Below are 27,604 nucleotides of genomic sequence, written 5' to 3' on the forward strand. Positions count from 1 at the left end.
GAAGCTCTAGTCATGCCAGCCCAGGACCAACCCAAGTGGACAGATGTGGGCATGGACACCTATACTTAAAGAGATGTGTACTCACACAGATAGACCATGCATATAACACATGCACACTCAGAGAAGAACAGGTACAGACTCATATACAAACAATAGCCGGGTGATGGTGGTGCACGCCTTTAATCCCAGTACTCGGTAGGCAGAGGCAGGTGTGTTTCTTTGAGTTCGAGGTCAGCCTGGTCTACAGAGAAAGTTCCAGGACAGCCAGGGCTACACAGTAAAACCCTGCCTCAAACAAACAAACAAGTAAGCATTAAACACATTGCACACACTGCATGCGTACATGGTCGAATACAGATGCAGGCATGCTCTTGCCTACCATACACACCACAGAGGCATCCCCACATCTATCTGCAGACAAAGAGCCAGCCACAGGCAGGCTCACTTGCAGGGACTCACTGCAGAGCACCCAGCTAAACCTTCCTCGCTGAAAAGGCACGGCCACTTCGGCCCTAAACTGCCACTTCCTTCCTCCGAGAGCACTCCGATCGGCAGAGGGCGCTCAAGTCCCCTTCCTACCAGGCCCAGCCACAGCTGGGAGAGCACGTGGTTGCCACCTGCCCTCCCAAGCCAGTTCCCCTTTGTTCCCCAGGTCCCAGGAGGAGGCAACCATGCCTGAGTACTGCCTAGCCAGGGTTGTCTAGGCTCTGCTCGGTAACTCAGCTTAGCTAAGCTCAGGAAATGAACCTGGGGGTTGAGTGGAAGAGACCCAGAAGCCACCACCATAATGATGAGCTAGCTACCTATCACCCACTACATATTCCCAGCAGGACCACAGAGCCCCAGAAGTTTAGGGGCTGCTATCCTGTAAAGGTTGAGGAAACTGTTCTTGTCTTTCAGGTGCCCTGGAGGGCCATGAGGCACCCTGGCTTGGGTCCCCAGTAGATAGAAGTTGGGGCTATCTTTTGTGCACTTCCTGTGAGTTGACTCCTTCTCTGGTGAAGTTGGGGCAGGTGTGGAACCCAGCAGAAACTCACAACATGGGGCCACTAAACCCCAGTGTGTGAAAGAGGTCAGTGAAGACCCGTGCTAGAAATGCCACACCTCTGACATCACCAGCAAGCCTGTATCAGACAGGGCCTGCATAGACACTGACTTTGTTTGGCCAACTGATTTGTTTCTTTGGGGCTTCACTTTCTAGTCTCCGGAGGGCCCAGTCCTCCAAACACCCTGTGTTCAAAGTTCCTCTTCCTCCTTCCACCAGGGGACCCCACATCCCCTTGAAGCTGTCTTGTCCCAATCAAGACCTTTGTAGTCCAGGATGTAGTCAATTACAGTGAGAGTTCCCTTTCTCACAAGGTCTTTCTGCCTCTCCAAGAGCCGACAGTGAGATGGCCAGGTCTGTTGAGGGGAGCTGCTAGCTTCCTATCCAGCCCCTTGCCCACTGGTCAGCTGTGTGTGAGATTCAGCAGGATAGGGCAGCTGCCAGCTGCTGTCTTTATTAGTTGCCCGGCCCCTCTCCAAGTGAATTAGCCGGTCCTCAGGGAGCACAGGATGAAGGCCTGCAGGCTCCTGGCACTGCCAGTGATTCATTCACCACAGCCAGAGACCAGTCACGTCCCCACCGCTAGCCCACTGGCCTGTCTGGCACTAGGCAGCAGATGCTGGTGCCCAGAACAGCTCTAGCCGCCATCTACCTGCCCCCAGCAGTCTGTCAATCAAGTTACTTGGCTCCATCTGCCAGTCTCTCCCACATGCCCATCACACTCACATCTGCTTGGCCCAACCTGCAGCTTCCATCCCTTGGCACCTTCAGTCTTTCGGTATTCGGAGGGGCCAAGGGAGGCTGTCTATGTTCCTCCTTCCTTCTGGATCTTCCTGCCCTGGGACCCACTAACTGACCTTGATGAAAAACAGGGCTGCTCCTGGGACCTGGCCTCTGGTCCTGCCACCCTCCAGCAAGGTAACTTCTTAATTCCTGATGCTAAACACTTAGGCGCTCATCATACACCCTAAAGCAACCCCTTCCTCGTTTTCTTCCTTCCTTCCTTTTCTTTTTTCCTTTCTTTTGTTTTTTTAAAAAATTTTTTTAAAATCTGTATATGCATTGATGTTTTGCCTGTGTGTATGTCTATGTAAGGGTCTCAGGTCACCTGGAACTGGAGTTACAGACTGTTGTGAGCTGCCATGTGGGTGCTGGGAATTAAACCCAGGTCCTATGTAAGAACAGTCAGTGCCCTTAACCCCTGAGCCATCTCTCCAGCTCCCTTTCCTTTTGTTTTTTTGAGACAGGATTTCTCTGTGTAGCTTTGGAGCCTGACCTGGAACTCGCACTATAGGCCAGGCTCACCCCGAACTCACAGAGATCTGCCTGTCTCTGCCTCCCAGGTGTTGGGATTAAAGGTGTGTGCCACCACCCCGCCTCCCAGCCCTCACTTTTGTTTACTTAGTAGAAGGCAAGTGCTCCTTTAGAAGATGGTGATGAAAGCGTGAATGAATGAATGAATGAATGAATGAATGAGGTGGTAACCTCAGCAGCTGGCATCCCTTCATCAGTTCATACAATTACATCATAACATTTTCAGCTAGAAGGCTGGCCCCTGCACCCACAGAGTGTAAAGCACCCACTCTGAGTCTGCAGACCTGAATTCTAAACATGGGCCCTTGTCCAAAAGCTGTTGGACTTGATCCCCTTCCCCAGCTGGCTCTGGGGTACCTTTCTGATGCAGGGAACAGGACACAGAGATACCACCAAAGGGTTCTTTGGGGGAGGGGTGAGGCTACACATGTGTGCAATTTCCCCTGCATTGTTCTATAATCCTTGATGTGTTGTTCTGTAATTGGTCTCAAATGGCTCCTCCGCAATACATGGCATCTGTAGCTCTGCTTAGTTTACCAGTGCTTCCTTCCTGTTCTGGTCCCACCTTTAAAGAGAGGGAAGGAGAGGGCTGGAGAAGCGGCTCAGAGGGGGAAAAGTGCTTTCGGTACCACTGTGAGGGACCGGGATTTGAATCTCAGCAGATACATAAAAGGCTGGGTGTGGCCTCTCACAGCCTGTAACTCCAGCTTTAGTGAGAGACCTTGTCTCAAGGGAGTGGGGTGGAGGGAGAGAAGAGTAGGATGTGTCCATTTTCAGCCCCCACATGTGTGCACGCACGCGCGCACACACACACACTCCAGCATCCTGCTATTGAGTTGCACCCTCAGCCCTTTCTCTCCTTTTCTTTTTTTTTTTTAAATATTTTTTGTGGTTTATTTATCTTTATTTTATGTGCATTGGTGTGAAGGTGTCAGATCCCCTACAACTGGATCTTCAGACAGTTGTGAGCTGCCATGTGGGTGCTGGGAATTGAACCCGGGTCCTCTGGAAGAACAGTCGGTGCTCTTAACCACTGAGCCATATCTCCAGCCCCCTTTCTCTTCTTTTCATTTTGAGAGTCTGTAAATCTCTTTAGTTACCCAGGCTAGCAGCCTTGAACTTACTCTGTAGCTAGAGCAGACCTTCGCCTTCTATTCTTTCTGCCTCCACCTCCCAAGCAGCTGGGTTCTGAGATTACACACGGGTACCACTAGGCCTGGATTTAACTTTTATTTTTTTGAAAACTTCCGGGTTAAAGTGGTTCTCCTATCTCCTGGATAGGGGCTACAGGCACAATGGTATTTGTGCCTGGATATCATCTTTCTTCTTCTTCTTCTTCTTCTTCTTCTTCTTCTTCTTCTTCTTCTTCTTCTTCTTCTTCTTCTTCTTCTTCTTCTTCTTCTTCTTCTACTTTTCAAAATAACCATGTGTGTATAGGCAGACTCCCTGTCCCAGGCCTCACTCACACAGTAGGGACGTGAGAGAGCTAGCCTGAAGGATCACACTGTGAACAGAGGGCACATCAGGGACTGAGCTGTGACTAAGTCATTGGAGGGGGCTTCCAAGAGGACGTATCCTTCACAAAGTGACCTCAGAGTTGAGGCACTGCTCTGAGCAGCACCGTTCATCTCCGGGGCTCAAGGGTCTGGGGTTTCTGGTAAATTGAGCTTAAATGTTCCTCTGTGCCCCTTCTCTGAGGATTCAGATGTTTAGGTGCCAGAGGCTTCTGGGCCTCCATGCCCTGCCCCGACTTTGCAGCTTCCGGATTCCTAGTAACCCTGTTACCTCTCTTTAGCTCCTTCTCTTGCTTTACCCTACCAATGGGACAAAGTCATGCACCTCCCTGGTTCTCCAAATGCTGACCAAACAGCTGACTGTGGGTAACTTTGAGGCTCTCAGAATAAAGAGTAAAGGGACTGGAGAGATGGCTCAGCTGTTAAGAGCACTGCCTGCTCTTCCATAGGTTCTGAGTTCAGTTCCCAACAACCATGGCTCACAACTATCTGTAATGAGAGCTGATGCCCTCTTCTGGCCTACGTGTAGGTAAAACACTGTATAATAAACAAACAAGTAAATAAGCAAATAAAATCTTTATTTACTTTAGAGCAAAAAGAAAGTCTGACTGTGATGGCAGACGCCTTTAATCCCAACACTAGAGGCGGAGGCAGGAGGATCTCTGTGAGTTCAAGGCCAGCCTGGTCTACAGAGTGAGTTCCTGAACAGCTAAGGCTACACAAAGAAACCCTGTCTTGAAAAATCGAAAACAAAAAGTAAAAAGTAAATTTGTTGGTGGATACCTTTAATCCCAGCACCACTCAGGAGGCAGAGGCAAGGGGATCTCTGTGAGTTCCTAGACACCAATCTGGTCTACGTAGTGAGAGTGTGTTAGAAGAGGCCTAGGAGTGTAACTTAGACTGTGCACTCTGGATTATGTGCTTTCTAACAATGCACAGCTACAGCTCAGACTGTGGTGGGAACCAGAAAGCAGCCTGCTCAGAAAAGAGATGGGGTGCAGGTGTGGCCCCCGTGTGCTTACTGGGCTCACAGTGGCCCTGCTCCTCACCTCTAGAACATGGCACTCTTGCTCTTGGTGTCTGTCTGGGCAAATCCCTTCAAATACAGGGAGCCCAGAGGTGAGCAAGTCAGGGCTGGGGCCCCCAACTCTATTTCCCAGGGCTATGGGTTGTAACACTTGGCTCTGCTCCCATCTTCCTGGCTAGTAACTTGGCCACTCCAGGCTTCATCTCCAGCAGGCAGACCTTGGACCCCGAGGCACTTCACACAGCAAAGCCGGCTGTGTACACAGAAAGATGGAAATTTGCTGGGCAGTGGTGGTGCATGCCTTCTCTCCTGGCACTTGTGAGGCAGAGGTAGATGGATCTCTGTGAGTTTGATGCCAGCCTGGTCTACACAGCGAGTTCCAGGAGAGCCAAGGCTATACCGAGAAACCCTGTCTCGAAAAACAAACAAACAAAACCTAGAAAGATGTAAATTTGAGAACAGAAGTGGGGTTAGCACATGTGAGTACACACAGGAAACATTCCTACAGAGTGTGTTTTGGTTGGGAGTTTGGGGAGAAAGCTCAGGAGGCCGACATGTCCAGCGTCTGGTGAGGCCTGGCTCAGGGCCCAGAGGTGATTAACGACTCTGAGGAGGGAACCTAGGCAGGGCTAAGAAGCACCAGGGCAGAGCAAAATGACCTCAGAGTTACTAGTACCAACCACAGGGCCACAGTTTCTTGAAAAGCCATAGACATAGGCTTGGTGTTACGGAGCATGCCTGTAACCCCAATACTTAGAAGGCAGAGGCAGGATTGCCATGAATTCAAGACCAGCCTGGCTAACAGAATGAGCCCCTATCTCAACAAAAACAAAACAAACAAAACCCCCAAATATACAGAAACAAAAGAAGCAACAGTCCTGAGATTCGAATGTCAAGAAGGTCATTGCAGTCCTTAGTTACCCAGATGTGACCTAGATGTGACAGGGCATCCAGAGAAGCCAGGTGTTCTCCCTCCACCTTCTCTGTGCTCATGTTCACCTGGGCCCAGCTGCTGTACCCACCTTCAGGGGCTCAGGGGCACATAAAGGCTGTAGGCTTCAATGGCAGCTGGGCTTCAAAGTAGTGTGTGTGTGTGTGGTATGTGCGTGTATCTTGTCTGTATTGCACTGGGAATGTATGAGCCTAACCAGGGTCTACATCCTACTCCGGGGAGCCTGTTCTAGAAGCAAAGGGTACTGGGCTAAGTAATAAGTTACCGTGTGTTAGTTCAGGCGCGAGTGAGGCCTCCGGTAGCCGTGGCGAGGGGCACGTGTGCAGGTCAGAGGACAGCTTTTAGGAGTCTGTTTTCTTCTTCCACCGTGGGTTCCAGGAACTGAACCCAGGTCGTCGTGCTTGCATTTTTGCTCGCTGAGCCATTTGCCAGCATTTATTTATTTGTTTGTTTATTTATTTTCAGTGAGGTTTTATATCTCCCACGTCGGCTGTGAAACTGAACTTGGTATGGAGCTGAAGATTACGGCCTTGAAGTGCTCATCCTCCGGCCTCCGCCTCCCAGCTTCAGGTTCTCTGAAGGGGTTGCCTAGGTCTTGCCATGGCACATTCAGACTGATAGCCCCAGAAAATGGCATGGATGCCTCCGTACTGCAAGCTTCTGTGACTTGTTGGCAGTTCAAGGATTATTTTTTTAAAGTTGGGGATCCTTCACTGGTCCAGGCTTCATTATGTGGGTAGATTAGCTGGCCTCAAACTCTCAGAAATCCTTCTTCTGCCTATGCCTCCTGAGCCAGCACAGCTGGATCCAGGGACATTGCTTTTGTCTGAGCCAAACATCATCTATTTGGTATAAATGACTTGTATGGGGGGAAGGAAGGGGGCTGCCGAGGAGTGGATTTTTTTTTCTTTGATGTGTTCTCACTCTGGACTGACCTGGAATGCACTATGTAGTCTAGTCTGGCCTCAAAATTTTGACAACCCTTGTGCCTCAGTCTCTCAAGTGCTGGGATTACAGGCCTGAGCCAACATGCCTGGCTCCTGATTTTTTACTAACTCTTAAATAATGAACTTTATGATCTCTTGGAAAGTCCCCCAGAGGGTAAGAGAATTGTAACCAGGAAGTGGGGGCTAGGGACAAGGCTCAGTGATGGAATGCTTACTTAGCATGCAGCAACTCTGGGTTGAGGACACACATGCACACACAAGTTTACCAAAGTCTGTGGGGGTGGGGAGAAAAAGGAACTAGAGAGAAGATGGGGTAGGACAGAAGGAAAAAAGGGTTAGGAGTCCCAAACTGCATTCACTCAGGCAGGGGAATGTTGGGAAGGTCACTGAGGATGGGACAGCCAGTTTGGGGTGTTAGGTGACTGAAGGGCATGGGATGACCCACCTTCACCCTTACACTGGTGAAGGTGACTCACTGACAGCCACATCTTCTCGTTTCTCACGTGGGAACACCTCCCCAGATTGGTGTGAAGCCAGAACATGATAATCTGTGAGGAACTCCTCAGGTATAAAGGGCTCCGGTTTGGTTAATGTCCACTTCCATTAACTTAGGCTAGACTCTAAATTTATAAAAGGACTTAAAGGACAACAAAGAGAAAAACCTTAGAGAGGTTTCCTGAGGAAGGCGGAGTAGGACATGTGTGTGTAGTGGGGGTAAGACCTACCAACCTTGGGGTGTCCCAGGGCCTTGAGCTGCACCTCAAGGCTGGGTTTCTCACATAGGACACTGAAATGCAATGAACTGGTCCTAAGACCCAGAGGGTCTCTGAAGAAAAAAGAGCGAGGGCTGGCTTCAGTGTGCCTCAGACTTTTGTTTGTTCAGTTGTTTTGAGACAGGCTCTCTCTTCCTACTCCTGGCTGTCCTGGAGCTCGCTGTATAGGTCAGAATGACCCCCTGCTCCTGCCCTCCAAGTGCTGATATTAAAGGGGTGAGCCACCATACAGAGAGCAGCTTTCCTCTGGAGAACTTGTGGTATATGCTACCCACTGTTTCCTGATGCCATGGATGTCCTGAGGGACCATCTGTGCACATTTGTTTCTTAGTAAGCTTCCTTTTCAATTCTCTTTCCTTTTTGAGACAGAATGTGATAGCCCAGGCTGGTCTAGCACTCGCTATGTGGCCTAGGCAAGCTTTGAACTTGTGATCCTATGCCCTCTTTATCCTGAGTGATGACATAATATGTGCCAACAATCCTGGATACTAGACTGTTTCTGGTATGCTTTTGGTGACAATGACAAAGCATCCTTACCTTGTATATCACTTGGTTCGTCCGTCCATGAGAATCTTTTCTCTCAGGTGGGGTCTTCTTACCCCTCATCTCTTGAGGACTATCTGCTGAGGGTAATGTTTTGGTTTGTGAGAACAAAATTTACCAAGCAATGGACAAAACCAGGAGATCCCATCTTTGGTAGGCAGGAGGAATGGGAACGAGGGCACTTCCTTGATCTTGGCAGGGCTGCTTTTGATAGAGGAACTCCCTTGCTGTAAGAGTTGAGGGTTGAGCCGGGTGGTGGTGGCGCATGCCTGTAATCCCAGCACTCGGGAGGCAGAGACAGGCGGATCTCTGTGAGTTCGAGGCCAGCCTGGTCTACAAAGGGAGTTCCAGGACAGGCTCCAAAGCTACAGAGAAACCCTGTCTCGAAAAACCAAAAAAAAAAAAAAAAAAAAAAAAAGAGTTGAGGGTTGAGTCAGGTGCACGCCTGCCTTTAATGCTAGCACACAGGAGGCAGAGGCAGACAGATCTCTGTGAGTTCAAGGCCAGCCTGGTCTACAGAGTAAATTTCAGGACCGCCAGAGCTACACAGAGAAACCTTGTCTTAAACAAACAAACAAAAACCACAAGGGCTGTGTCTGCATCTCCAGGTAACACAAAGCTCTGGAGCCAGGCTGCCAAGGATTCAAATCCCAGCTCTGCCACTTACTGACCAGACGGCTTTGAGCAATCCCTGTGCCTTGGTTTCCCTCTCCTAAGGTGAAAATTGAAAAGGATAAATGTCTGATGAGATGGCTCAGCAGATGGGAAGGGCTGAGTTTGCTACCTGGGACCCACATAGTGGAAAGAGAATTGAAAATATTTTCTGACTTTTCTTCTTCTTCTTCTTTTTTTTTTTTTTTTTTTTTTTTTTTTTTTTTTCGAGACAGGGTTTCTCCATAGCTTTTTGGTTCCTGTCCTGGAACTAGCTCTTGTAGACCAGGCTGGCCTCGAACTCACAGAGATCTGCCTGCCTCTGCCTCCCGAGTGCTGGGATTAAAGGCGTGCGCCACCACCGCCCTGATGGTTTTTCTCTTTTCTTACACTGCTTCCTAAGACAGGTCTCAGTGCCCTGGAAAGGAGTCTTACTAGAATCTCAAGCCCAACTCATTTTTTATTAGTTTTATTCAGAGCACTGTAACTCCCCCCCCCCCTTTTTTTGAAACAGTCCTATCCTATAGCCCAGGCTGTCCTGGAATTCTAGAATTCACTTTGTAGTTCATGCTGGCATAGAAATATTGATCATCCTCCCACCATAGCCTCTTGAGTGCTAGAAATATAGGCATGAGCTACAGTGCTAGGCTAGAGGTTCTTGTGCTGAGGGCAGCCCTAGGTATTTAACCCAAGCTTTATGCATGCTAGAGAGATGTTCTTACCATGGAGCTACATCTTCAGTATGAACAGCCATATCCTCTGTTTTTTGGGGTGTGTTCACAGGTGTATAAGTGCACGGGTGGGTATGGAGGTCAGAGGTCAATAGCCACTGTAGGAGGTAGGGTCTCTGGCTGGTCTAGCTAGCAGCTTGCTTCAGGCATTCCATCTCTGCCTCTCTAGAGCTGGGATTTCAGGCAGGCAGCCGCCCCACCCCACGTTTACATGGGTGATGGAAATCTAACTCTGGTCCTCAGGTTTGCACAAACATTTTATATACGGAAACCAATTCCCCAACCTTCAATCCCCTGACCACAAAATGACTGTTTCTTGTTGAAACTTAGCTGGAGTATGGGACAAAGTATCACACCAGGTGGGGAACACAGACAGGTTCTCTGTCTCTGTCTCTGCCCGGGGAACTATGCCTACAGGTTGCTTAAGTGACTGCCAGGGTGCCCCGAGTCCCCTTTCATTTCGGCAGGGAACCAGGTGGCAAAGGGCAGAGGAACTGCTTGGAGTCTTGGTCAGTCAAGCCTGGAAATGAGTCCTCCAGTCCCCTTTCTGGCCCAGTATGGAGGCACAAGAAGGAGGCTGAGTTTCCCAAGGAACGGGAAGCATTAAGTAACCTAAACTAGGGTTCTAAGATGAACCCCTGCCCATCGCTCTCTGTGGTGTATGGTGTGTTTGTATACATGCAAATGTGTATGCATGGAGGCTACAAGTGGACACTGGTGTCTTCTCTGATAACTCGCCATTTTATTTATGAGATAGGGTTTTTCGCTGAATTTGGAACTCACTGATTAGGCTGGCCAGTGAGCCCAAGGATCTGCCTATCTCAGTCTGGTACTGCCTTGACCAGCTTCTGTGGGTGCTGGGCATCTGAATCTCGACTCCCTATGCCTGCAGAGTAGGCATTTTACTCAGAGATAGCTCCTTGGTCCCTTTTTCTTTTAACATATCCCCCCCTTTTTTTTTTCTTTTCCAGAGACAAGGTTTCTCTATAGCTTTGGAGTCTGTCTTGGAACTTGCTCTGTAGGCCAGATTGGCCTCGAACTCACAGGGATCCTCCTGTCTCTGCCTCCTGAGTACTGGAGTGCTGGGATTAGAAGTGTGCACCACCACCGCCCAGCCAGGTTTTTCCTCTTTCTTTTTGTTTTTTTCTGAGGCAGGGTTTCTTTGCAGTTTTTTTTTTCTTTTTAATCTTGAATTATCTCTAGGTTTATTTATTATTTATTTATTTGGTTTTTTGAGACAGGGTTTCTCTGCAGTTTTGAGGCCTGTCCTGGAACTAGCTTTTTTTTAATATTTATTTATTATTTATTATGTATACAATAGTCTGTCTGTGTGTATGCGGAAGGCCAGAAGAGGGCACCAGACCTTATTACAGATGGTTGTGAGCCACCATGTGGTTGCTGGGAATTGAACTCAGGACCTTTGGAAGAGCAGGCAATGCTCTTAACCACTGAGCCATCTCTCCAGCCCCCCTGGAACTAGCTCTTGAAGACCAGGCTGCTAGGTTTTCTTTTTTAAAACCAGGGTCTCACTATGTATTTCTGGATGACCTGCCACTTGTTAAGCAGTTCAGGCTGGCTTCAAACTCACAGAGATCCTCCTGCCTCTCTCCCGAATGCTGCGATTAAAGGTGTGCACCACCATGCCTGGCTCATCCTTAAAATTTTAAATGAGGAAATTGATTTTTTAATACTTTGGGGGATCTCAAAAAATATCTTGGCAAAAGATTTTGTGCCTCAGAGCAGAGGGGTTCTGTGAGCAGTCATCAGAGTTGGGACGCCATGCTGTTCTCTCCCTAGGAAGTAGGTCATATTCTTCTGTTTAGCCAAGTATGGATTATGAGAATTTTCCAGAAGCCATGTGCATGGGAAGTATCTGTCAGTGTTTTTGAGGTAACCGTACATATCACCTTAACAGAGAGTACCAAAACCAAAGTAAAAGCAGATGCAAGGGGCCAGCAAATGGTCACATTTCAGGGCCGAGTCACCCCAGTTTCTGAGAGAGCTTGAAGTAGCCGGGAGATGGCAGGGCAACCTGGTTCAGATGTGAGGATAGCTCTTATCTTGTATTTTTCATGCATGTGGCACTGACCAGGCCTTGCCCTCCCTGGCCAGGTTTAAGTTCAGTGAGGCCCTGTCTGGTTTTTGAGATGTTCCTAGAGAGACATTTCCCTGACTCTTTTTCTCCCTGTGAAAAATCACAGACCATGCCTGGACAGTGTGACTGTTCTGGAGAGCAACCTGAGCCATTCCCATGCTGGGACCTGCTCAGAGGACTTGGCTGGTGCAGAAGCGTCTCATCTCCATGGCCCTAGCTCTTCTGTGTGACTTCAATAGTCTCGTCTTGGGGCTTCTGCTGTGCTCCCAAGTTGGGTGGTGTAGCAGGAAGGCAGAGTGTGGAGAGTCTCTGCTGAATTCAAGGTCCCACAGGGACGTCCTTTCTTGTCAGATGCAGTGGCTCACAGGCCTTCGAAGGTGGTTACCCAGGTGTGTGCCAGCTCATGTGCTCCTGCAGCCAACATCTTCCTGTGCCATCCTGAGGTGAGGCTGGGCCCACCTACTCACCAACGTAACCAGAGCTTAAGAAAAAAAAAAAAAAAACCACCCACAAGCTCAGCTATGCAAATAGGAAAAAAAAAAAAAAAAAAACCACCCACAAGCTCAGCTATGCAAATAGGTATACTAGGTGCTGCCGCTGTAATTCAGGGAAGGTGGCCAGGAAAAGGCACAGGCAGGCACAGCATTCCTGGAGTCTCTGCAGGGGGCACGTGCAGAAGAAGTCTGGCAGGACAGCACTATCGTACCTGGGGGTAATGGCTACTGCTCTGCAGACACCTCTTCCAGCCTCCTTACTTCACTTGGCTCCCGCCGGCAGGCATCCAGGCTCTGCAGGCTCCGGCACTGGTTTTGAAAGCGGGCCTCAAATGTCAAAAGACATTCCCCACCCTGTCCCTGCTGGTTAGGAGCCTCCCAGGGTGGCCAGACCTGTGAGTACCAGGAGTGGGGCCTCTAGCCCAGCTCCCCAGGGAGGACAGTGAGGGCGGGCAAGCCCAGGCCTGCTAGAGAGACCAGCCATGGGGAGGGGGGTGCTCTTACACAATCCTGCCGCTGGCAAGGCGGGAGGGTTGAAAGGCAGCTGGCAGCTCCCCAGGCCCTGACGCCTGAGCAAGGAAACCACAGCCTGAAACTCCAGGGGTTCTGAAGGGCGGGAAGGCGGGAGTTTTTGAGGCCTGTTCCACTGTGGCTACCTCCCAGACTCCATCATTCCTCGGAGGCCAAAGGCACTGCCAACCACGTTGGGCACTGAATGACAGGATTTAGAAACCCAGTGAAGACATCGTCCTCATTTGCCACTGAACACGAGAAAAATCTGCTGAGAATGTTGTTCCTTTTGCCAGAGTCCTGCAAACACCCTTAAACCAACACACTTACATACAGACGGCAGATGGGAGGCGGCATCCCGAGAGCATGTTTCCCTGAATGTGCTGGACACTGTTCTCAGCTCTTTTTGAATATCGAGTTATTCAGGTCCCAATGGAAACTGTTATGCCATGTCTAGAGGTGAGGTGGTTCACCTGATTTTACACAACCAGCAAACAGCAAGACTGGGGCTGAATCCAAGCAGTTTTAATCCAAATATACATTTTTTTTTTTTTTTTTGAGACAGGGTTTCTCTGTAGCTTTGGAGCCTGTCCTGGAACTAGCTCTGTAGACCAGGCTGGCCTCGAACTCACAGAGATCCGTCAGCCTCTGTCTCCTGAGTGCTGGGATTAAAGGTGTGTGCCACCACTGCCTAGCTCTAAATACATTTTAGTTTAAAAAAAATTACATGTATATGACTGGACATGGTGGCACACTCCTTTAATCCCAGTAGGATGAGGCAGAGGCATGTGGATCTCTGAATTCAAGGCTAGCCTGGTTGTTATTCCTTGGAAACTACAGCTCCCAGACTTCTCCTGGATTACCGTCACCTGTGTGCACGCTGGCCGCGCCCAGGTGAAGGCCATTCCTCCCAGATAACCTTGCGCCCCCCGTTAAAAGCAAAGGTCCACGAGGCTTCGCTCTCTTGGCCCCTCTCTTGGCCCTTTTCCCCCCTACCCTTGTGTGTCCGCACGTCCCACCCCTTACTGTGTTCCCCTCTCCCCACACACCCCCGCCCGCCGCCGTTTTTAAAGGAATAATACTGGTCTACAGAGACAGGGACAGGGTTACAAGAGAAATCTTGTCTTGAAAAATCAAACCAACCAAACAGAAACTTACATATATCTATTTATGTGAGGAGGGGAACACACACGTGAAGATCAGTGGGCATCTCATGGGAGTTAGTTCTCTCCTCTTACTAAGTGGACCCCAGAGATTGAGCTAAAGTCCTCAGGCTTGGTAACATCTTTATCCTGGGTACCATTTTGGCAGTCCCAAATCTGAGTCAGCTTCAAAATATGTACTTTATGTCATTTTCTGGGTATCAGGCAGAATTTCGAGATAATAAGGAATGAATGAATATGGTGGAAATGGCTTTGGAGAAAGCCTAGGCTGCAGGCTATGCACCTCCAGGGCTAAGCCGGTGAAAATAAATGAGTCAGGCCTGCTGGGGAATGTATAAAGCAACAAGAGGTGTGCCCAGGAAAATTCCCTAAAAGTGAACTTGCCCCGAGGCGATCTGGGCCACCTACACAGACCGCTTTAAAGCAGGTCTGGAGCACCCCAGGTCTGTTTGAACTGACCTAGAGAAAGAAAGGTGGCTAGAGCTCCCTAGCTTGTTTTCAGAGCTTTGGGTAACACCAGGGCCGTGCCTTACCTCCTCTGGAGCAGCCAAAGGCCCGAGATGCATGGATGAGTGCAAGTGTAGAGGAGGGAGGAAGAAAAGCTGGAGAGGAGGAACAGCAGCAACAGGAAAGGAAAAGGCTTTATAGCCTCTCTAAGGGCAGCAGCTCTGGCCCAGAGGTGGCTTCTGTTCCGGGTCTTCTCAAGTATACTAGGACAGCCAGAGCTCTGACCATGTTTTATTGGTGACTCTAAGTCCTTTTCTAGAACCTCTGGGTTTGTTTTTCTGATTGCATGAGTCAAACACTCACTGTCATGAATACAGCGGGTGGTCGGTAAGCGTTTGAATTTAGGTGGCTTAAGGAATCTGATGCTTGAGCCTCCCTCTCTCCCTTCTAGTAAGGTCTGGGGCACAAGACCAGATAAAGCAGTTCTTGGAGGGAAATTCATACTCCTCCAGCTTCTCACTGATTATCACCCCCACTTTCCTGCTCCCCCAATCCAGAACCTGGTCTGCTCTTCAGCTGTGAACTCAGAAGCCACAACTGCTAAACCGTGGCAAAGGCCAAGGTCTTTGTGCATCTGGGGTTGTAGATGGAACAATACCCTGGAGAGTAACAGGAGCAGAACGGATAAGGCCCAGGCGGAAGGCACTCTCCTGTCTCTGTTTACCGTGAAGCACAATTTCTCCATATTTCCTACAAAAGAGAGGACTTTGGCAGCTGCGGCGCCGAGGCCAGCTCTCAGTTTATGGAGCATGGTTTCAGGTGCTCGCCACAGTAAAGGCAGCTGCCGGGCGGGGGTGGGGTAGAGTTCGGATTCGGGCTCAGCCCGTGGAACCTAGGGCGCTCAGGCAACCAACTTGGGGAGATGCCCATCTTCAGCCATCAGTGTGCTCCCAGAAGAGCGAGACCCTGCGAGCCTACACCACTCTGTGGCACCGGGACAGGAGCGACCGCTGGACAACGGGAGCGGGCCCAAGGGCGGCGGCGAGGCATTCTCCTTAAAGGAAAGGTCGCTCTCTCGCCGAGGCCCAAAAGGCTAGCGCGGCTGGCACGTGGGCGCGGGGATGCGGGCCGGCCACGTGCGGCTGGCGGGGAGATCCCGGGTCCAGCTGCGGCAGCGCCTCGACCCTGCGCATTCCTCCGCTTGCCCGGAGCGGTAAAGGGGCCTCCGGGTGGGGATGGGCCGAAGCGCCCGAGGGAACCGACAAGGGCAATCAGTCTCCTCGCCTCGACCTCAAAGCTCTATGGAACTTGTCATCCCTCCGCCCTCCCGATTCCACACTCCGGGTTTTCCTCACGCCCGCTTCCACGGCCTCCCCGGGAGACAGACGGCAGGGCCGGCCAATGGCAGGACGCAAAGCGTCAACTTTGTGTTCGCCCGCCACTCTCAGCCAGTGGGCACCGGTTTCTCCTAAGTCCCGCCTTCCGTGTCGGGCGCCCCCTACTGGCCACACACGGTTGGACGCCGTCTGCCGCCATCTTGTGTGTGGCAAATGTCGCGTCTCGGAACCCGTTTAAGGTCACTCCAGACTTTCTTCTCTCAGAACAAACTTATTAGTTCGACAGCCAACTGCGATGGCGATTAAAACGGAGCGACCTAGCGTTCTAAAGTTGTTCGTGTGAGCTGTGTCGCCACGTCACGCCACGCTTGCCGTGTCCATCGCCATCTTGAGTGTGGCATCCTTTTGGGTTTTCTTTGCTCCAAGCCCCGCGTGGTTCCTCGAGTGGCTCAAGTTTGAAGGAACCCCGTCAGGACTGTCCCCCATGGTCTAAGAGACTAGTTTCCCGCAGTCGCGGCGTGTGCACATGCCCACGGGAGCCCCTAAAGTGTGAGGGAAGGGGGTACACTCGATGGTCAAGCGGCCGTCGCGACGGCAAACGCGGGACAGCGTCCCGAGGTGCGGACGCCGCTCTGCGAGTGAGGCCGACGGCCTGTCCCGCTCGAGGGCACAAAGTCGCACCGGACGTCCAATCCCGCCACACATGAGTTTCTAAGTGTGTGCTTGGCGCGAGGCCCGCGCACCACCCGGCCCTGGACGGCATCGACCGAAGCGGCGGGAAAGGAGGACGGGGTGGGAGGCACAGGAGTCCCCGCGCCCGCCGCGCATCCACGCCCACTCGCATCGAAACAACTCTTGGTCGAAGGTGCGGGCCGCTCGTGGGCGCGGGAACCACGCGGGGCACCGCCCGGGGCAAGCGCCGCCCAGCACTCGCCTTCCCCTCCCCCTCGCGGGCAGCCCTCCGGGCCCCCCCCCCCCGCCTCCTCTTTCCCTCCCCCTCCTTCCGAGCAGTCGCGAGGGAGAGGGTGGCGGGGGCTGGGCGGGCGGCTTTGCCGCGCTTTGGTCGTCTGCGTCAGAAGCCTTAGCAAAACACCTGCGGGAGCGCGCGGCCGGGAGCGCGCGCGCACGAGCTACCCCCCCCCCCCTCCGCGGCCTCGCCAAGACCTAACAAATTCTAGACTCTGAATGACGGTGCGGCGGGGGACTGCGCAGCGCGCGCCGCGCGGAGGCACTGCCGCTTTAAGCTCACTTGCCCATTGTTCGGAATCGGGCCAATGAGAAGACGCCCGCTCCCCGACCCAAGCCAATGGCGTGGGGCCTAGGGTGGTGGAGCACCGCCCACTAATCTATATTAAAGCTCCTGGCGCCGCGTGAGTCCCCCACTGGCTGTTCTGAAAAGCCATCTTTGCATTGTTCCCGGTGCTGCTCGGCGCTCGCTGCAGCCTTCCATCGCCGCCCGCCCGCCTCCTCCTCCTCCGCGGCGGACTCCGGCAGCTCTCTCGCCAGAGTCCTCGAACTCGATTCGTCTCGCCCTCGCTGCAGCGGATCACCGGCGTGCCCCACCATGTCAGACGCGGCCGTGGACACCAGCTCCGAGATCACCACCAAGGTGAGGCTGGACGCCGCCCGCCCCCTCGGGGTCCGCGCGCCGTCGCCCGTGCCGGGCTGGGCGCGTGGCGGCCGGCTCGAGCCGAGCCCTCCGTGACGGCTTCCCGGAGGGATCTCTCCGTCCTGCAGGCGCGCGGGGGCCCCGGACACCCACTCTTTGTGTGCGGGGGAGGGGGCGCGACGCGGCGCGGGCGTTCGTGCCGCCGTCGGTCGGGAGCGGGCCGATGGCCCACGGGTGGACGCGGAACGTGTGTGGGGGGGGGAAGGACCGGGATGGGCTAGGCTGCGAGCACTCGAAACTTGGCGCCGCGCTGGAGCGGCGGCGGGGAGGAGCGGGGCTGGGGGTCGCGGGGCCGCGGCCACGGGAAGAACTTTGAAACTCCGGCGCGTCGGAAGTGTGGGGGGCGCGTGTGCAGCGGCCGCGTTCCGCCCCGCTCTTTGTTCGGCTCCCGGGTTCGCGCCCTGCAGCGGGCGGCCCGGCGGCGGCTTATCCGGGGCGACCCGGGATGACGCGGCTGGGGCGGCGGCGCCGCGGGAGTCTTGGCCCCCGGCCCCGGGTGGTCGTGGGGTGGCCGTGGAGGGGGGTCTGCTCTGGCGGGCGGAGACACCGCGCCGGTGGCGAACATCCCGCCGGCGGGGTGAGTGCGGGCCCGGGCGGCGAGCCCACGCGCCCGAGGGGGAGGAAACGGAAAGTGAAGCGGCCGCACGGCGGAGCGGCTGGGGGCGCCCCCCGCCGTTATCCTGCAGCGGCGGCCGGGAACCCGCGCACACTCGCGCTCCTGGCCACGCTCGCCCAGGCGGTGTCTCCGCCCTCGGGACGAGCCTGGTGTTCAAACGCTTGGGTGTTCGCGCCCCGCGCGTCCTGCAGCGGCGGCTCGCGCCGGTCACCTTGGTGTCGCTCGAAAGTGCCGCCCCCATCTTAGTCTCAGCGGGCGACCCCGTACCGAGGGGCCCCGAGCGCTCTCTGGAGCGGTGCCCGGCGGCCCCTGCAGACTGACCTCCCCCAGGCGGGCCCCGGCGGGACTTTCTCTTGAGGTGAATCCCCTCGAGGCTCGACGTGTCGCGCGAGGGAGTGCGCCCCCGACGCGCTCGAGGCTCGGAGCTGAGGAGCTCCCAGTCAGTGCCCGCCGGCCTCCCGCGGGACTTTGCGCGCCAAAACTAGAGGCGGAAGCCGCGTGTCGACCAACGCTCGCGGCGGCGCCCACAGGGGGCGTCATGTACGGACGCTCCAGCATGGAGCCCGCGCTCGCCCGGACCGCGGGTCTCCAGAACCCGGGGCGCACTCGCTGCCCCGGGCCACGTGCTCTTTGCGCGCGGTGCGTGCCGAGGCTCGCGCGCGTAGTTCGCTGAGTGAGAATTGTGCGCCTGCGCGTCGCTGCCACCCCGCCCCCACTCCCCCGGGCTTCGGCCGCCAGGGGGCGGGAGTGGGCTCCCCGGGGTCCTAGGCAGGTTTCTGGTGGGCGCGAACCCGCCGGCGCCCACAGGTGACCCACGCCGCGGTGCGGGCTAGCGGTGCCCTGTGTCTACGGCCCGGGTGGGAGTTGGGTTCAGCCACGCGATTGGAAAAAGTTAGCTGCGGCGTGGGCTCTCGGCTGCAGTTTCCAAAGCCAGTTATGACTTCCCGTGCCCATGGAGGCCGGGACGTCCGCCTTGTAGAGCACGGATTGCTGTGACTAGACTTGGCCAGGGTTTGGCCGCAGCAGGCCCAGGCGCCTCCCGGTCCCCATCCGGATTCCCGGCCATCCCCGAGCGAGCGCTCCGCCATCAACAGGCTCCTCCCTCCACTACCTTATTTATTTATGACACGGCACCCGGCCACCTCCTTCCAAGGAGGGTTTCTGAGGGGTGGAGCTCCCTCTAGCTGGAACGGGCGGCGAAGGGCGTGCAGGTGAGGGCGACACTTCCCAGGCTTGTCTGCCCGGCCTGTCGGGTTTGTGGCTGTGCCATATGGTGGCCGAGACGCTCGAGTCGAGGCTGAGTCTAGAAGATGGAAGTCCTAGGAGATTATCTGCTGCGACCGTCCTGACATTTCCCTAGAGGAGCCAGTGACTCCCAGCGTTAGCCATGTATCAGCCTTGCCCAGTTCTCAGCACCTTGGCTGGCGTCGATTATTCTAAAGTCTAACGGGTTTCCTCTTCCTTCTGAAGGATTTGAAGGAGAAGAAGGAAGTTGTGGAGGAGGCAGAGAATGGAAGAGACGCACCTGCCAATGGCAATGCTGTGAGTGTCCCCAGCTGGGGCTTCTGTTCCCAGTTTGTGCTGCTCGTTTTCAGCCTAGTTCAGGGTGTGAATGGTGTTGGAGGATCAGGCAGGTTAAACCTTGTCAACCTCCCCAAAGTCTGGGAGGTGTGTGGTTAGCTGTATGGTGGGCATTCATCTTCTTGGTGAGGGGTGAGGTGCACTAGACTTGAGGTGGCTCACGATAGGTGTTTTCTGTCAAGCAGAATGAGGAAAATGGGGAGCAGGAGGCCGACAATGAGGTAGATGAAGAAGAGGAAGAAGGTGGGGAGGAAGAGGAGGAGGAGGAAGAAGGTGACGGTGAGTAGTCTTGTTTTCTTAGGTTCCTACCTTGGCCTTTGCTGAGAGAAGGGAGAGGTTGGTCCTGGGCAAGTGGACCACATCCAGCTATGGTGCCTACGGTGCATCGCCCTGTTGGACCTGGTGCTCCACCCTCTGCTGTTGGGCAGTTCTGATTTAAGAGACTTGATCTGTTTTCTGGCCTGTCCACCTCGGCAGGTCTCACAGACAGGTCAGGGCCAATGATGGCTGTAATTTGAGGACAGTGGTTTTATGTGGCCCTTAATCCATTCTCTTCCAGGTGAGGAAGAGGATGGAGATGAAGATGAGGAAGCTGAGGCTCCTACGGGCAAGCGGGTAGCTGAAGACGATGAGGTAGGCCTTGGTTTGGGATGTGAGGTTGGTTTTGGCTGCATTGGCCTACAGTGATGCTGAAGGACTTGTGTAAGGTGGGGAGGGGTCTAGGGGTCTTGCTGTCTGGAGCCGACCTGCAGTAACAGGGCTGATTGTTTCCTGTGCAGGATGATGATGTTGACACCAAGAAGCAGAAGACTGATGAGGATGACTAGACAGCAAAGGAAAAGCTAAAATTAAGGCCGCCGTCACCTGTTCACCCTCCACTTCCCGTCTCAGAATTTAAACGTGGTCACCTTCGAGTAGAGGAGCAGGCCCCCCCCGCCAACAGCGGGCAGTGCTGCCCACGGATGACATGCGCTCTTCATCAACCCACCAAAACCACAACATGAATTTGCAACAAGGGAGGAAAAAAAAAACAAAACTTCCAAGGCCCTGCTTTTTTTCTTAAAAATACTTTAAAAGGAAAATTTGTTTGTATTTTTTATTTACATTTTATATTTTTGTACATATTGTTAGGGGTCAGCCATTTTTGATGATGACGGGTGACCAGACCAGCCTTCAGAGCGTTCTCTGTCCTACTTCTGACCTTACTTGTGGTGTGACCATGTTCATTATAATCTCAAAGGAGAAAAAAAAACCTTGTAAAAAAAAAACAAAAATGACAACAAAAAAACAATCTTATTCCGAGCATTCCAGTAACTTTTTTTGTGTATGTACCTAGCTGTACTATAAGTAGTTGGTTTGTATGAGATGGTTAAAAAGGCCAAAGATAAAGGTTTCCTTTTTTTTCTTCCTTTTTTTTGTCTATGAAGTTGCTGTTTATTTTTTTTTGGCCTGTTTGATGTATGTGTGAAACAATGTCCAACAATAAACCGGAATTTTATTTTGCTGAGTTGTTCTAACAACGGTGTCTCAAGTCTCGTTTTTGTGTGTGTGCCTAGTTTTTTGAGTCGTATTTCCTGTTCCCTGAACTTTATGCCTCCACCTGAGTTGTGTGCCACAGGCAGTTTACCACCTGTTTTCTGGGTAAGGTATAGTGTTGAGGGACTGGAGTACAACAGGGTTAGGTGCGGGAGTTCTTGATAAAGCTGTGGAGGTCCGTGGGTCAGTCAGTCCTGCTGGGATGGTCACTGGGTGCCAGATGTGAACTGGAAAAATGTTCTGGAGGTGGCACCGATGTTAGTCTGCCAAGTTCTTCCTGGGCTGCTGGCCTTGTAATACACGGCTTATTGGTTCCCCCTAGTGGTGGCTCATGGTACTTGCTAAGCCTTTAGGTTCTTAAGCATCTTAGGGAACTGGTGGTTTTCACTTTGCCCTTGAGCATGTAGAGGAGACTTGGATGAGAAGGACATCTTGTAGGGAGGCCTATGCCAGGTTGTGTTGCAACCCAGAGTTGGGATATTGCTGTGTACTTAATATGGAATGCCTTGCCTTAGCTCATACAACTTCAAGGTGGGTAAAGGTTGGGCTGTAAGTATTTGGGAGAAGAGCTTTTCTGGTGTGCAGTGGGGATTTGAGGGGGTGGGCACTGAATCCACCTTCAGGGACCTCAGGTGGTAGCTAGTCTGAGAAGTCTGGACTTAGACCTCTGTTCCCCAAAGATAACATTTAACTCCAGGGAGGGAAATGGGAGGTGGGGAGGAGGTGGAAATTGTAATAAGACATTTTAACTCCAGGGATCCAGCTTCCAATGGGTGTTTTACCTTAAATATCTCACCTGCACTTTTTAGGGCTCCTCCATTTGCTCTAAGGAATCACCTGGCCAGGAAAAAAGTGTTCAGAGGAGCAAATTAGTCAAGTCAGGGCATTTAAAATTCCAGGCGTGGTGGTTCACAACTTGGAGGTCAGCCTGGTGTCAAAGCAAGTTCCAGAACAGCCAGGGCTGTTAGAACAGAAAAATCCTGTCTCAAAGTGCTTTAGGTGGATCCTGAACCCCAATAAGGACAAAGGAAACAGTCGGAGATAGGGAAGTCTGGAGGTGAGAAAGCATTGCCCAGGAAAGGAAAGAGTGGGAGGGTCGGTCAGGTGATGCAGGGAGAGATGGGTAGACACAAGGCAGCCGGAGAGAGACCAAACTCACCTCTGATCTTATGGTAGATACCACTGCACTCTCCCCCTCCATCCCGGCCTGGCTCATCTCATCTTGGGCCCCGAGGACTTGCTCAGCATCATTCAGCCCGAATGTTGGGACCGTTTGGAGCCTGGCCTTCAGCTGCTCTCCCCTGCCAGTGACCTTTACTTGCCCCCGCCCCCGAGACAGGGTTTCTCTGGTTTTGGGGCCAGTCCTGGTACTAGCTCTTGTAGACCAGGCTGGTCTCGAACTCACAGAGATCCACTCCCGAGTGCTGGGATTAAGGGTGTGTGCCACCACTGCCCGGCTTACTTGGCCTTCTGATTTGTGCTACCGAAAGCTGTGTCCAGCTCTGCTTCCTAAGCATGTGTTGCCTTGTCTTCCTTAATTGAGGATCAGGGAGGTTTTCACCTGCTGGCCCACCTGACTGTGGGGTATATAAGCCTCTATGGTGCTATATTCAATAAAGGGCTTCTTTACCAGTGACTAGAGGTGTGTGTCTCTGCTCCAGACGCCACAATACAGGAGTAGTAATGTATCACGTAGTATAGGCGGGCACTACACCCAAATATATCCCAGATCAGAGACTGGGGCTTTGGTGAAACCCTGTGTACGCATTCACTTCCATGCTGGTTCCTCCAGGGAAGAAACCCAACCTCATCCCAGAACAGTTGGGTCACTCTTGGGGTTTCACTAGACGCCAGTGCAGGAAGGGGAGGCCTGTAAAGCTATGTGTTCCACATGTTAACAGCTGTGCGTTGAGCTGGCAGCTGCTGAACCTTTTGAGGTTCAACACGTAGAACATACTGACCTGAGGGGAGCCAGTGAGTGAGTCTTGCTGGGGTGGGGGGGTCAATCTTCTGGAAAATAGGGACAGTAATGTGAGGCTTGAACCAAGGCCCACTCCCTGTTGACTACCTAGTTCTCTAGTACACCCAGATGTACACTGAGCCTGCATCCCATTCCAGCAGGTAAGTTCTCATTTCTCTAGAGATTAGTCCTGGGAACTGCCGCCCTTCCTAGAATATATATACTTTTCCCTGGTCCCAAGTTTAGCTCGCGGCGTGCGCACACACACACACACACACACACACACACACACACACACACACACACACACACAAGCCTGGGGCCCTTTCCAAATGGTTCAGGGTCACTGCTGACCTCGCCAACGCCTAGGAAAGTACTGGAAGATTCATGAACAACGGGCGCCCTCTGGTGGGCACATGGCTGCAGAGGCTCAAATGGTGTGTGAGGTCAAGAAAGAGCCCTTTCAAGGGGCCAGGTCCAGGTAGGTATCTTCCCTTCCGTTAGACTTGTCTCCCTCTCTCTTGCTGGAACCTTAGTCAATGTGGAGTCAGTGTCACTTCCCATGCCACCACAACACAGCTCATGTCCTTTTTCTGGAGGGGAGATCCTAGGGCTCCCCAGAGACAGAGCTGAGGCCCTCCTGTGCTAGGGCATCCCCTGAGATACAAGGTCTTGGGCTGCCCTCAGGGACCAGCGTTGCAGTTACATGCTCTGTTTTCAGTTGCTGCAGATGTGCACAGTGCCCTCCTGGGACCAGCTCAGCTCTGTCTGGATTGTATCTGTGTCCCTGCCTGCCTCGGGCTTCAGACCTCTCTGTGGTCCCTTCTCGGTGATTTTTGTAGACCGCACTGCATCCAGCTTTATTTGGGGCCTCTCTTAGTCTGGTCTGACAAACATACCCAGCAGCCGAGCCCTGATACACAAATACTTCAATTCTGTAGCATGGCCAGCTTGTTAGCATCACAAGGATAGAGCCATCCAAGGAAGGGTGGAAGAGCGGTCGCCCGAGAACTTCCTTGCTGGATACCTTAGCTCTGAACTTGGAGGCGTTATGGATGCCTAACTAGGGAAAGAGCGGAAAGGGATTAAGGCTATCTGGCCCACTGTGCTCATAGACTGGGTGAATGGTCTATAAGTGCAATGCTTGGCGAAAATGCTGTCAGCTGGTACTTGGTGGTGTGGAATCCATGATGTTCTTAGCATGGGCAAGGGACTCAGCTTGGAGCATTCTTGCCCAGAGCCTCTCCATCAAAGCTGCTCCCATAGTGACGAGTACCAGCTGGTCACTCGAGACTCTTGTGTCCTCTATCCTTCAGGTGATAACCGCCTGAAAGAGAGTGTTTCCTTTTTCCCCTGGAGAATATTCTTCATATAACTCTCAGGCCAGTCTGAGGTAGAACTTGCTGGTCCTGGCTACGCCGAGTGGCACATGACCCAAGATGTCCAATCAGGAGCCCTAGTTTTTTTTATAATTTATTTATTATGTATATGGCGTTCTGCCTGCATGTATTCCTGCAGGCCAGAAGAGGGCACCAAATCTCATTACAGGTGGTTGTGAGCCACCATGTGGTTGCTGTGAATTGAACTCAGGACCTTTGGGAGAACAAGCAAAGCTCTTAGCCACTGAGCCATCTTTCCAGCCCCTTGATTTTTTTTTAATTTAAAAGTTTTTACATTATAGCTGGGCAGTGGTGGCACACATCTTTAAACCCAGCATTTAGGAGACAGGTAGACGGAACTCTGAGTTCAAGGCCAGCCTGTTCTACGTATGGAGTTACAGGACAGCCGGAGTTACACAGAGAAACTCTGTCTTAAAACAAAACAAAAATTACATTCTATCTATTTATTTACTTATTTTTATTTTTCAAGACAGGGTTTCTCTGTGTAGCCCTGGCTGTCCTGGAACTAGTTCTGTAGAGCAGGTTAGCCTTGAACTCACAGAGATGTGCCTGCCTCTGCTTCTGGTGTGAGTACTGGGATTAAAAGAATGAACCACCATCACCTGGACATCCTATTTTTTAAAATTAAAATATTATTTTATTATTATTTCCAAATATTTATTTATTCATTCATTCATTATGGATACAATATTCTGTGTGTATGTCTGCAGTCCAGAAGAGGGCACCAGAACTCATTACAGATGGTTGTGAGCCACCATGTGGTTTCCGGGAATTGAATTCAGGACCTTTGGAAGAGCAGGCAATGCTCTTAACCACTGAGCCATCTCTCCAGCCCTTATTTTATTATTTTTATATTAATGGGTGTGTCATATTTTTTAAAAATAAAATATTCTTTTATTTTTATATTAATAGGTGTTTTACCTACATATATGTACATGCACTTTATGTGTAGTACTCACAGAGGCCAGAAGAGGGCATCACACACCCCAGAGCTGGAGTCACGGATGGTTGTGTGCTGACATGTGGGTGCTGGGTAAATCCTACCCTGCCCTCTGGAAGAGCAGCCAGTGCTCTAGACCCCTGAGCTATCTCTCCAGGTCCAACTTACTTTTTTGTTTGTTTGTTTGTTTCGAGACAGGGTTTCTCTGTGGCTTTGGAGCCTGTCCTGTAACTAGCTCTTGTAGCCCAGGCTGGCTTCGAACTCACAGAGATCCGCCTGCCTCTGCCTCCTGAGTGCTGGGATTAAAGGCGTGCGCCACCACTGCCTGGTGCCTGACTAGCATGGATGTTTTGTATGTATGTATGTATGTAAGTATGTATGTATGTATGTATGCGTGTATGTATGTATGTATATATGCGTGTATATATGTATGTACATGTGCTATGTGTGTGCCTGGTGCCTACAAAGGCCAGAAGAGGGTGTTGAAACCCCTGAAATTGGAGTTATAGATGGTTATGAGCCACCATACGAGTCGGTCTTGGAAACTGAATCCAGGTGCACAGCAAGAGCAACAGTTGCCAGAACCACCGAGCCATCGCTCTGACTTCCTAAGGCCAGCCTTAATGGGATCCTGATTTCTTTCCAGTTTTTTCTCTCCAGATGGGGTATGGCCCAAGGCCATCTGCCTGGCTTGCCTCACAGCCTCTGCCCAAAGCTTCTTTCCCTTTCTTCAGCCTCTGGTGAGTTCGGACTTTGCAGCTTTACTGTTCTTGCTTTGTGGGGGTGTCCTCACCCCTCAATCCTCAGTTGCTCGGACAGGCTCCGGAGAAGGAGGAAGTGTCCCCGCTCCTCCTGCCCCACCGCGATCAGGCGGCTTGAAGTCAGCCAGAAGAAGGCACGCCTGAGAAGGCAGGGGAGAACCATCTGTTTGTTGAAATGATAGGAAAAGGTTTTTTTTTTTCCTTTGTCCTTGCAAAGGGCCCACTGGGCCTTTGGCACACCCAAGAGTGCTGAGTCTCCCAGAAGGTTTAACGTGTAGTTCTCTAAATTTATTTGACCTGGATTTTTTTCAATAGAGCCTATTAACATACTGAAGGACACTGGCTTCTCAAAAAAGCTGATCTTGCAAAACGCAGACCCTTGTCAGGGCTCAGGGAGTATGTGCTGAACTAGTCAGGGGGTGGAATCCTCTGGGAATTGGTCCTTCAGTCTAGCTTAGAACCCTGCTTAGGCTGCTGCTTTCTGTGGTCGCAGGCAGTCTGGGGTTGCCCTTGGCACCAAGAGGAGCCCGTGTGCCCTTGACCAGGGATGTAACTGGTATAGGTGGGTTGAGGAGACAGCAGTGTTGAAACTGGTAGAGAACTATCTGGGAAGCATCCCCACCCTGTTAGGGTCCGGATGTGTTGTGACTGTAATTCTCATTCAGGAGGTTGAAACAGGAGGATTACTAGGAGTTTCAAACCATCCTGGGCTATTTGGTAATACCTAGTCTCAAAATAAAATAACAGCAAAAGAGAAAAGACACACATAAGACAGCACACATTCTAAAATGTGTTTTATGCATTTGTGTGTGGGCACGGATTCGGGTGCACACATGGAGGAATGCGTGCCAGGAATGCATGTGCAGCCAGAGGACAACTTGTAGAAGTTGGGTCCATGGACTGAATTTAGATTGTCGAGCTTGGCAGCAAGCACCTTTACCTACTAAGCCATCCTACGAGCCCCACATGCGTACTCTTTACCAAGAAACTGCACTACCAGGAAACCATCTTAGGAACAGCAGAACTGTTGGGATCACCAGTTAAAAAAAAGCCAAATGCTGAACTGTCCATCAGGAGGAAGAATGTTTGCCAGGAGCATTGAGAGATTGCTTTTTTTGCTTTGTATGATCTCAATCTTGGCTCAGTCCAGGAATAACACGGGAACTGGGTTGATTTGTTGGTTGGCTTCTTCCCCCCCCCCCCCCGTTTCTCTTTTTCTTTTGTGAGACAGGGTTTCTCTGTATAAAGTCCTGCTGTGTTGGAACTCACTTTTGTAGACCAGGCTGGCCTCAGACCCACAGAGATCCACCTGCCTCTGCTTCCTGAGTGCTGGGACTAAAGGTGTGCACCACCACTGCCTGGCCACTGTATGCTTTTATGGCTCTTCATGCTCTTATTCTTTTTTGTCCTTTTAAGTGTACGAATGTTTTCCTGCCATGTAAGTCTGGGTACCATGTGCGTGTAATGCCCATCGAGGCTGGAAGAGGGAGTTGGATCCTCTGGAACTGGGAGTTAGAGAAGATTGTGAGCTCCCATGTGGGTGCTGGGAATCAAGCCTGAGCCCTTTGGAAGAGCAGCCAGTGTTCTTAACCACGGAG

General features: G+C 52.0%; 2 protein-coding genes across 9 annotated transcripts in view; one reads left to right on the plus strand and one right to left on the minus strand.

Annotated features, from left to right (window-relative positions):
* Positions 1-27,604, minus strand: part of Htr2b (5-hydroxytryptamine receptor 2B) — a 748,006-nt gene that overhangs the window by 440,082 nt on the left and 280,320 nt on the right. The window lies entirely within an intron of this gene.
* On the plus strand, positions 16,904-20,929 carry Ptma (prothymosin alpha). Its single transcript, XM_050123132.1, has 5 exons — positions 16,904-17,152; positions 19,299-19,370; positions 19,595-19,688; positions 19,969-20,042; positions 20,189-20,929. Exons 1-5 carry the CDS (start codon positions 17,108-17,110, stop codon positions 20,234-20,236), a joined length of 333 nt encoding a protein of 110 aa, XP_049979089.1. The 5' UTR covers positions 16,904-17,107; the 3' UTR covers positions 20,237-20,929.

Source organism: Alexandromys fortis, unplaced genomic scaffold, assembly GCF_014885135.2.
Source record: "Alexandromys fortis isolate MF-2015 unplaced genomic scaffold, M_Fortis_MF-2015_v1.1 scaffold_213, whole genome shotgun sequence".
Taxonomy (NCBI): domain Eukaryota; kingdom Metazoa; phylum Chordata; class Mammalia; order Rodentia; family Cricetidae; genus Alexandromys; species Alexandromys fortis.

Coding starts and splice junctions, on each gene's coding strand:
- Ptma (XM_050123132.1), top strand. CDS start 17,108: ATGTCAGACGCGGCCGTGGACACCAGCTCCGAGATCACCACCAAG. Junction 17,153..19,298: donor GCTCCGAGATCACCACCAAG/GTGAGGCTGGAC, acceptor TTCCTTCTGAAG/GATTTGAAGGAGAAGAAGGA. Junction 20,043..20,188: donor GGGTAGCTGAAGACGATGAG/GTAGGCCTTGGT, acceptor TTTCCTGTGCAG/GATGATGATGTTGACACCAA.